Below are 10,998 nucleotides of genomic sequence, written 5' to 3' on the forward strand. Positions count from 1 at the left end.
TCCGAGAAGGACCCGTGACAAGCATCTTACCTGTATTTTGAGTCTAGTTTTCTCTTGTCTTTTTGGTTTTTTGAGAAAACCAAAAAGCTCTGTGAATCCTTGGATGTCCTAGAACTTGCTCTGTAGACCAGGCAGGCCTTGAACTCACAGAGATCCATCTGCCTCTGTGTCCCAGTGCTGGGGTCAAGGATATGCACCACCACTGCCCAGCTCTCTTGACTTTTTAAACACCTTCATTGAGATACAACTCACGGATCATAAAGCTCATCCCTGTGAAATGTGGTGGATAGCTTTAGTATTTGTGGACTTGGGTATTCATCACAGCCATCAAATTGGATTGTCACAACAGCCGTACTTGGTGAAGTGTCAACACCCAGCATGAACAGCCCCTTAGTGACATCAAGCAGGGTGTTTCTCACTTACATGATACAATGTAAGGGACATAGAGCAAGATGTTTACAATGTAACAATGTTGTCCTTTTATCAGTAGGATCATTGTCATTAAAAGGTTTTAGAATTCTTGTGTAAAAGCACATATCAAAAGAAAACTGCAGGTATACTGGCCTTTGAAATAACTGGGAAATGTTCCTTCCTTTTCTGACTTTTGAGAACATTTCTCCAGCAATAAGGGTTTTTTTTTTGTTTTTTGTTTTTTTGTTTTGTTTTATTTTGTTTTTTTTTAATTTTTGAGCTGAACATCTGCACATGGTCTGAAGCTAGAAGTTGGGAGCTGCTGTTGACGGCTCATTGTTTATGTTCTTGCTGTTTTCTTCGGCCATTCCTGGACATTATGCTCGGAGCTCCAGTCTGACTCGGTCACCCTTCAGAGTAGACAGAACATGGCCTTCCCCGTCCCTTATGGGCTCTCATGACGATGTCTCTGCTCATACCCTTCCTCTCTCAATTCCAGTGTTGTGTCGCAAGTTGTTTAAACTATCAGTGTCTTTATTTATCACTTGTAACAATATTCCCTTCTGAAGTGTGAATAACCTTCGACTTTCTTACTGTCTTACAGATTGGGAGTCTAGGACAGAAGCCAAGAACTTCCTTCCAAAGGACAGTTCCAAAATTAAAATGTTGCAACAAAAGATGGCAAAAAACCATACATGCTCCAGCCTTAAGGACAGCAGGGCCAGAGGTGACAGAGAAGTCACATGCGATTTGGAGAGTCAACATGTCCATCAGGAGGGACACTTGAGACAGGCTACAGTAACCTCTGTCCAGAGGCCTGGTTCCGCCAAATGCATAGCTAATAGGGAGGCTCACCCTGGAGGAAAACCCTGCAGGTGCGAGAAATGTCAGAAAACATCCGTGTGCCAGCCGCCTCCTGTTGAACGTGAGCACATTCACAGTAAGGCAAAGGCCAGTGAGCATGCCCAGCGTGGGAAGGTCCTTAATGGCATGCCAGACATGGCTGTGCATCAGAGACCTCAGGAAAGCAGAAAAGGCAGTGAAGGTCAGAACAGTGCCCTTGCGTGTGGCTCTGACACCTGCAAATCTCAGAGTGCTCAGGGTAGTGAGAGGCCACACAAGTGTAAGGAGTGTGGGAAGGCCTTCCACACGCCCTCCCAGCTCAGTCACCACCAAAAGTTGCACATAGGGGAGAAGCCCTACAAGTGTAAGGAGTGTGGGAAGGCTTTCCCATCGAACGCCCAGCTTAGTCTTCACCAGAGAGTTCACACTGATGAGAAGTGCTTTGAATGCAAGGAGTGCGGGAAAGCCTTCATGCGCCCCTCACATCTGCTCCGCCACCAGCGCATCCACACTGGGGAGAAGCCTCACAAGTGTAAGGAGTGCGGGAAGGCCTTCCGCTACGACACACAGCTCAGCCTTCACCTGCTCACTCACGCTGGGGCGAGGCGCTTTGAGTGTAAGGACTGTGACAAGGTATACAGCTGTGCTTCCCAGCTCACTCTCCACCAGATGACACACACTGGGGAAAAGCCCCACAAGTGTAAGGAGTGTGGGAAAGGCTTCATCTCTGACTCACACCTTCTTCGCCATCAGAGTGTTCACACTGGTGAGAAGCCATATAAGTGTAAGGAATGTGGCAAAGGTTTCCGTCGTGGTTCAGAACTTGCCCGGCATCAGAGAGCCCATTCTGGTGATAAACCCTACAAGTGTAAGGAATGTGGGAAGTCCTTCACTTGCACCACAGAGCTCCTTAGACATCAGAAAGTTCACACTGGAGACAGACCCCACAAATGTAAGGAGTGTGGGAAGGCCTTCATTCGAAGATCAGAGCTGACTCATCATGAGAGAAGTCACAGTGGCGAGAAGCCCTATGAGTGTAAGGAGTGTGGGAAGACCTTCGGCCGCGGCTCCGAGCTCAGCCGACACCTGAAAATCCACACTGGGGAGAAGCCCTACAAGTGTCAGCAATGTGGGAAGGCCTTTATTCGTGGCTCTCACCTTACCCAGCATCAGAGGATTCACACAGGACGGAGGAGTGAATGAGTTGCCATCAGAAAATTCATACAGTTTAAAAACCCTGTGGTGGCTGACAGATGTGGGAAGACTAAGTTACAGGGTTTTACATCAGTGCTAGAATTTCAAAGACCAATTAGGTCCTGAAGTGATTAGACACTTGTCAACAGAAAGGAATCTTATAACTATAGAAATCAGAATTTATCATAGGCTTTAGTGGATGAAAAACTGGAACGTTCCATGGATGTAAAGGAAGGAGGAGGAGGAGGAGTGCCTCTCAGTGGCCAGAACCAAACAAACAGGCCTCAGGGAATTCCTAGCTGGACAAGCTGAGGAGGGCAGTGAGCATCTCAGAGAGAGCGGTACCCGGGCCAGCCCTCTGAGGAGAGAACTCAATCATTATACAGCGTGATCTCTCTATCATACCTCAGGCCACACTTGTGCTAAAATGCAGCACCCTCGTCTCATCCCACCTGACGCTCATGGAATGCTCACTACTTTATAGTTATTTGAACTGCAGAGTGTGGAAAGGACTTGGCCCTGATGACTTTTTACACGTCCTCACACTCACAAGCCGGGCAAATTATTTACTGAGTGTTTAACTCTTCTGTAAGGTGGCAGTGTTAGCCCCATGTTTCAGGCATGCTGTTACACGCCTGTAACATGCAGCGGGCATGCTATGCTGCATGCTGTTACATGCCTGTAATAGAAGCGCCTGGAAGCCAAAGGTAGGGAGATCACAAGTTGAGGCTTGGAGACTCGAGTAAAACAACAAACAAGCAAAAAAGTATGCCGAACATAGGTGCTATCTTTGTTATTTTCATAATTGTGAACTTAACAGTCTTATAAGAAGAAAGCCTTATATGTCCAGTAACTGGAGGACATCTTGCCTCATCTCTTTGACTGTTACAGAATTCTTATGAAGAAAGACTTAAAGCTCTCCTTCATACCCTTCTGCTGCTCAGAAACCTCATAATTCGAATGTGGTGAGGTCAGTATGAGAAGGGGCTGGGATTTGGAAAATTTACTAAAGCCTCCCTGAGTGGAGTGAGGTATGGTGCTACATACATCCTGTAATCCCAGCATGTGGGAGGTAGGAACAAGACAGGCATTCAAGTCCATCTGGTCTACCTAGTGAGTTGGAAGCGTAGCCTGAACAACGTGTTGCAATCTCAGAACTTTCATAAAGAAAAGCCATGCCATGATCTGTACACTAGAGAACTGGAAAATAGTAAAGCTTTAACCTAGATCCAAGCCTCCATAGGAAATGTTAAAGTGCCTATATAAATACATTCATATCTAAAGGTCCATTAGGAATAAATTACACTATATATTGAAATTGGTATACTGTGATGAAACTATACTCTGAGGAAAATGAACTTCCCTTCATGTGTGTAAAAAATGAGAATTGGAAGGTCTAGGATTCTGATTTTGTTATACAACACCTAGTCCTGGTGATTCCCATTAAGTATTCTAAGTAACAGGAGAGCAAATAAAAACTCCAGCAGACAAACTAACGAAATTAAACTTTGCAAAAGTAAACCTTGGAATAGATCACACACGCATACACACACACACACAGTGTTGTGCAGGAAATGAAGTTCTTATGAAATAAGGTTAGCTTGAATGAGCAGAGAGCATGAGACTGCCATAAAACAACATTGTCATTGACATTGTGATGTCATGGAACCATGAACTCTCCTTTTCCTGGACCTACAGAATAAGAAATGCAGACACTGAAAATGACTACTCGGTTCCTTACAGTACACATAATGCTGGAAAGTTAGCATTTAAAAATGTTTTTACACCAATATATTCAGTTTCAGTAGTGTAGTGTGTTTATCCTCAGCCTTTTATACTATATCTGACATAAGAAGCATTATTTTCCAAAGTATTGTCTTAGCCATATTATTGAGATATATATTCAGCTTCAGTTTTGTAAGATATAGTAGATTTACTTAGAGCATTTGATAGTGTGTTTTTATATCCTGCTTTTTATAGTATATCTTAAATCCTAGAAAAGTATTGTTTTCCTGAATGAAGTTAGAGCTGAGGAGAAGCTGCCTAAGGAGCTACACTCTCCAACACCGAGTCACCTGACAGCTAACATCTTCTACCTCTTTAGGATGTGAGGCACTCACGCCTGGGAAAGCAGCAAACACTCACCAATGTGGAAAAGGCAGCAGCATTGAAAATCAAGTCGGTTATTTACCAATCCACTGTGACTATAGCAGTGTGTAGTATCCGGCAGCCCACTAATGAGCAGCGTGGTGCTTTGTGCAGAGGTCTTATGTTGAAGTGCCCATAAGTGAGTGAGTGAGGACTCCACAGTCACTTGAGACTAGCAGAGCCTGCTGTGAAGTCCCCATCCTTGTCCTTCCTCCTGGTCTGTAGGTGTCCATGTTGAGAGCAGTGTGCTCTCTTGAGCTCATTCCGCCCTACCCTGCAGAGCATCACCTCGTGTGCTAGGGAAGCTGCTGATGACTAGACAGGCTCCTGCAGAGCAGTTAGCACAGAGAGCAGGCAGTGCGTGGGCATGGGTGCACACATGTGGAGGCCAGCCCCCGGGCTAAGGGGTCCTGCCTCAGGAGCCATCTGCTTTGGTTTTCTGATGCAGGGTCTCACAAGGAGCTGGGACTTACCCAGTAGGCTCAGCTGACTGGCCAGTGAACCCAGGGATATACTCAGCTCTGTTTTCCTAGCATTGGAATTGAACACAGGTGCACACGTCACCTGGCTTTTTCATGTGGGTTTTGGGGAGATTTGGGGGTCAGGTCCTCACACTTGCCCAGCAAGCGCTTTACTGACTGAGCCAGCGCCCCAGCCGGTCAAATACTTTTTGGAAGGGAGAAATGATAACTGAGTTTTAATCTGCACTGGTATATTAACTTTAAAAAAACTATCTAAAAATATTAACTATTCTTCTAAGAGGAGAACTTGCACATTTTATAGGAATTAAATAAATTAATAAGTTTTTTAAAGGGTGCTTTTAGTACTGATTTTAGAGTTGGAAGGATAGCTTTTTAATTTTCTGCTCCTATATACATATTTTTTTAAACTTGAATGTCCTATCCCAAGTGTATGCATCATGATGCACCTGAAACCAAAAATATTCTACAGTGATTTATTTAGAAAGTGACACATGTACAGTGTTTCTTAAGTGCTAATAGCGGATACTGCACTGCCATTCTCTCTTCTTGAGATCCACAGGCAAGCTTAAGATTTGTCTTGGTAACAGGTTATGGGTAGGGAAGAATGTATTGAGTGGGATTGTGCACACACAGGAATGCAGCAGGCTCCTTTTCTCACATGGAGATGTCCTAAGGAGGGTGTTCTAGTCACTACTCACAGCTCAACTATCTCACATAACACAGACAAGCCATGTGCGTGCAGCCTGTTCTTTCCCAGCAAATGTTAGCTTCACCATAGACAGTGTGAGTTGAAGATACAAACATTACCTCATGTTGCTGCCTCTGTTTCTATAGAGCAGCTAAATTCCTGCCTTAGCATAGTAGACTCAAAATGTACTTGGTGCCTTATTGTTTCTGTGTGGAACTCACCATCATATCAACTGGAACCAGTGTGTTTCTCAACTGTTAACCAGGACTGAAAATGTGCCTTCCATTTGCACTTCCTTGACTGCTAGGGAGGTGGAGCATCTCCCTGGCCTGTGGGGCATTAGAGCTTTGTTTCTGTGAATTGCACATTGCTATGGATCTCGCTTTATAACACGCCTAGGAGATCATATTACACATGGGCAATTTGTTGTTTCTGTCAAAATAGTTAGCAAATGTTTTGTGAAGGGCCAGACAGTATTTCAGGTTGGGGACTGCTTCTATGCAGCCTTTGCCACGTAGAAGTGCATCCTGTATAAGCCAGCAGTCCTCAGCCACTTCTACCACATCCCCAGTGGACATTTGCCAATGTCCACAGGCATTTTTTGTCACTTTAAAGATGACTGCTGCTTATGTCTAGTGGGCAGAGGCCAGAGATCCTTCTCAGTGTCCTGGGGTACACAGCACAGCCCCCAAAACAAATGTCACACTCCAAAATATCAGTATGTTTCTGGCCAGAACAGAACTGTGTATTAATAAAACATTCACAGAAACAACCAGCTGTCCACATGGAGCCTTTCCACAAGTGTGCCTTTCCACTGGTTTTTAAGTAGTGCTTGTCTGTATTACTAGTTTTCTTTCTGAACTCTTTTACCTCAAGTAATTTTCCATATTTTTATGGCTTTAAGCTTGCCTAAAAATGCAGAGAATTGATTGCCTGTGTGTAATTGCAGCCTAGTATTTCTAAAGGATGGGTTGTATTTGCTTGGTTTGAGTTGAGATTTTTATAAAATAAAATAAATCATTTCAGAAAAGTATGGCGAAGTCTCACTTTCTTTTTTGAAGCCATTTTCTGTGCCTGCAGAGGGCATAGCCAAGAACACTGGTGTCTGTAAAACCAAACTCAGATTACATGTGGGTAGTGTATAGTCTTTACTTCCTCTTACAGCTCTGTCAACTGTGTGGGATTGCCAAGGACAGACCTAATTCTTGGTATATCTGCTCTTTTCCATTTTATATGTGTTAGATTCATTGAGAAAACGACAGAAGCAGATAATATCTATGTATAAGCACCAAGGAATGTAATAAAGATTTTTCATTTAAAGACCATTCAGCAAAACCAAGGAACCATGTTTACAAGCTGTACAACCTAGGAAGAAAGTATAGAAGCTACTGGCCTGATGTACTGTGGCATGGTCAGAAAGTGCCACACTTCCACTATTACCAAGGGTGACAGGTGAGAAGTTTGAGACCACATGACCACCTCTGGGGGGCACATTCTGCTGCCCTGGTGTATGCTGGCTGGAGAAACAAAAGGTGACTGTTTAGGACCCAAGTAAGGTCTACAGGGTGTTCCAAAAATTGCCAAGGAAGTTGCAGATCCATAGAGGAAGCCTGAGGTGGCCTAGAGTAAAGTGCACAGAGAGCTCCACAGCCTCAGCACACGCTACAAACAAGACTAAAGAAGACCAAGGACAGTATGTGACCTCAAGGGAAACCAGTGCTAGAGTTCTGGCTCTAAATACCAGCCCCTCAGAGGAAAGCACCTCAGGACCATATAGTGCACATGCCACTGGAAAGCCAAAGAATCAACTCCAGATATATAAGTCCCATAGTAGAAACACAGAAAATAAGATAACATGTCTTCTCAAAAAATTACCAAACCCACACTGACAGCTCCCAATGAAAACAATTTGGAAGAAATTGACATAGTTACAAATTACTCTTTTAAACAATTTAAGACATGAATGTACTCTAAGAACAAAGAGAAAATAAGGACGTCAATCCAAAATAGAAAAGGATTCAATAAAATAGAATTATGAAAAGCCAAACTAGGGGCTGGAGAGATGGCTCAGCAGTTAAGAGCACTGGCTCCTATTCCAGATGACCTGGGTTCAATTCCCAGCATCTACATGGCTGCTCACAGCTGTAACTCCAGCTCAGGAGACCTGATACCCTTACATACATGGAGTCAACACCAATGCATATAAAATAAAAATAATGCTTTAAAAAAGGAAAAGGCAAACATCACTCTGCAAATGAAAAATTCAGACAAATTAAAGGTCCCGTGGGAAGTCTTAGCAACAGAGCGAGCCACGTGGGAAACAGAAAAACAAGGTAGAGGAATGGGGTCACTCAGGTCACCTTTAGGTCAGTTTTAAGAGTAAAAAGAGGGGGTTTGGAGAGATGGCTTCAGTGGTTAAGGCTATTCAGAGGTCTTGGGTTCAATTCCAGCATCCCCATAGTGATTCAGAATCCATCCATAACTCCAGGTTCATCATTCTGCTCTGGCCTCTGTAATCACCAAACACACAAGTGGTGTACATATAGGCAAAACATGGCATACGCCTAAGAAACGTTTGAAAAAATATGTTGGAAGTATGTAATCTGCTTTTTGATTTTTTTATCAGAAGTTACAGTTTAGAGATTGCATGCATCTCAGGAGAAACTTTGAACTTTGGACTTTTAAACATTGTGGAGACTGATAGACAAGATTTTTGAAGTTGGACTAAATGCAATTTGCATTATGCTATGGCTAGGTATGGCCCCCATAGACACACGTGTTTGAACAAACCTATGGGGGCCAGGGAGTGGAATGTGGTGGTTTGAATATGCTTGGCCCAAAGAATGGCCTTGTTGAAGGAAGTGTGTCACTGGGGGCTGGGCTTTGAGACCCTCCTCCTTAGCTTCCTGGAAGACAGTCTTCTCCTGGCTGCCTTTGGCTCAGGATGTAGAACTCTCAACTCCTTCAGCATCATGCCTGCCTTGCTTTCTGTCTTGATGATAATGGACTGAACTTCTGAACCTGTAAGCCAGCCCCAATTAAATGTTTTTCTTTATAAGACTTGCCTTGGTCAGGGTGTATGGTGTCTGCTCACAGCAATGGAAACCCTAAGACAGAGCTCCTAAGGTATGTATGGATTGTCCCTGCCGACCACCATATTTGATGACAAATTCTATAGTCCTGCTCTTCAACTTCTCCCTTCTCCCTGATCTAACCATTCAGCCCCCTCACCTACAGTGTCTCTCTGGCTCGGGCACCTCTCTACTAAGACACATACCCCTCTCCCTCTGTTGGAACACTCCTTTTGCCCAAAAGCCTCTTCCAGACTACCTCTTCAACCATGTCTCTCTTCCACTACTGGGTGTCACCCTGGAGCAGCCTGCTTTGTCTACTACTGCTATAAAGCTACACTGGTGTGGCAGAAAGCTCCTCTTGTCTCCTGGGCCATCATGTGGAAAGAAAGCTCTCCTCTGCGATTGGGGACATTTGTCCCTGGCAGGTCTCTGAGTTTACTTAGGAATAAATTGGATTGCTAACTTTTTCACCAGGACAGTTGCTTACCCTCTCCTACCCTTCCCTCCCTACCTATATGTTCTTAGCTCCCACAAGGAGTTGCCTCAATTCCCCCTAGGAGCTGCCTGCTCTGTCTTTCTCTAGGATACTTCAACACCCCTTCTCAATGGAGTTCCAATACCGACCCTTTTCCCTCGTGGCAACCCTGTTCTCCTCTGTCTCAGCTCCCTATTGAGCTTACTGGAATCCTGCCTCTGACAGATTTGTAGATTTGCCTCTGACAAATCTTTTGTAGAGTGAAAAATTATAAAGACCATTTTATAAAATATACAGGCTTTTTCTTTACCCCTAGACCTGAGCAAAAGAATGCACGTTCCAGAAAGCAGAACTAAATGTAAGATTTCAGGCCTTCACTGCCCCAGGATATATCCCAGGAAGAGTAACATTCCTCAAGCCTCAAGAAAGAAAACCCACCTGTTGGTAGGGAAGGCCCAAAGCAGGAAGACACATTCCTGACCACAGAGAAAGATGCAAGTTGGTGGTTCCAAGAACTAGCTAACTTTCCACTGTTCTTGGTTACCCCTCCCCACCCCACCCCCAGGTCTTCTCAGTGTTACAGCCCGCTGATGTTCAAAATTTGTAAAACAACCAATCATGTGTAACCTCACGAAAATGCCTCCCTTTCTGCACCCCGTGCTATAAAAAGCCCCTCAGCTTGCTGGCCTTTGGTCAAATTCTGTTACTGCATGGACTAGCAGTTTGACTGTTGGCTAGCCAACTCTCCCCCAATAAACCTCTGCTGATTGCATCCAGGTGTCTTGTGATTTTTGGGTGGCCGTGATTTCCCAAGACTTGAGTAAGGGTCTCCCGAGTTTGGGGGTCTTCACTTTACTCCTCTCCTTCTTAGTCTCTGAGATTTCATTAAAGCCTCCATGACCTACTGCAAAAGGCTTGGCCTCAGTACAGCTCAACCCATGGCTGTAATTTGGCACACTTGATTTTCAAATTCTCTCATATGGTAACAACTTCTGCCACTGCACAGACAAATGATCCCCACATCTCTTACATCTAAACTTTGTGTACTCTACATTCCCAAAGTCTCTTATCTCTAAGCTTTTTCTTTTCCACTTTCCACTTTTAAATCTTTTATCTCTATGATTTCTTTGCTCGCTACTCTCAAAACAAAACAAAAAAACTCTTAAGACCATTGTTTGGGAGGGGAAGACCATTGTTTTGAAAGATATAGAAAACTTACGAAAAGTATAGGAAGTTTTTATGACCCCTAGACCTGAGGGGGGGGGGGAAATGCAGGCCAGCCGGTTCACTAGTTCTGTGAAAATAAAATTTGAAAGCAGCGTTGAAACAATAACAAAAAATTCATGGTCAGCAAAGACCACCAACAATTTGTTAAATTTAGTCATAATAAAATATTAAGTCCCTGCAGGGGCAGGGTGAACAAAAATAAAGGCATGCAAGGGCGTGCCCAGACAAGTCCAAACAAGCCCAAGTGAGTAATGGGCTATCTGGTGTTTACTTCTCTCTCCCTCCCTTTCTGGGAGGTCTGAGGTTCTGCAAGTTCTGCCAGTTCTGCAAGTTGCTGATGTTTGAAATATCCAATCATGTGTAGCCGCGCGAAAGTGCAACCAATCATATGTAACCGCACCAAATTTTCCCGCTCTCCCCAACCCCTACCCATAAATATCCCAAGTTTCCTGGGTT

The 10,998-nt window shown here is 44.1% G+C and overlaps 1 protein-coding gene across 4 annotated transcripts in view; it reads left to right on the top strand.

Annotated features, from left to right (window-relative positions):
- Positions 1 to 6,799, top strand: part of LOC117705231 (zinc finger protein 568) — a 47,435-nt gene extending 40,636 nt beyond the window's left edge. For all 4 annotated transcript variants that reach the window (XM_034497619.2, XM_076931313.1, XM_076931305.1 and 1 more), the window contains one exon: positions 1,016 to 6,799. In XM_034497619.2, coding sequence (XP_034353510.1) covers positions 1,016 to 2,457 — 1,442 coding nt within the window. In that variant the 3' untranslated portion in view covers positions 2,458 to 6,799. The remainder of the gene's footprint in view (positions 1 to 1,015) is intronic.
- Positions 6,800 to 10,998: the final 4,199 nt, after the last annotated feature.

This window comes from Arvicanthis niloticus, chromosome 1 (assembly GCF_011762505.2).
Source record: "Arvicanthis niloticus isolate mArvNil1 chromosome 1, mArvNil1.pat.X, whole genome shotgun sequence".
Classification (NCBI taxonomy): domain Eukaryota; kingdom Metazoa; phylum Chordata; class Mammalia; order Rodentia; family Muridae; genus Arvicanthis; species Arvicanthis niloticus.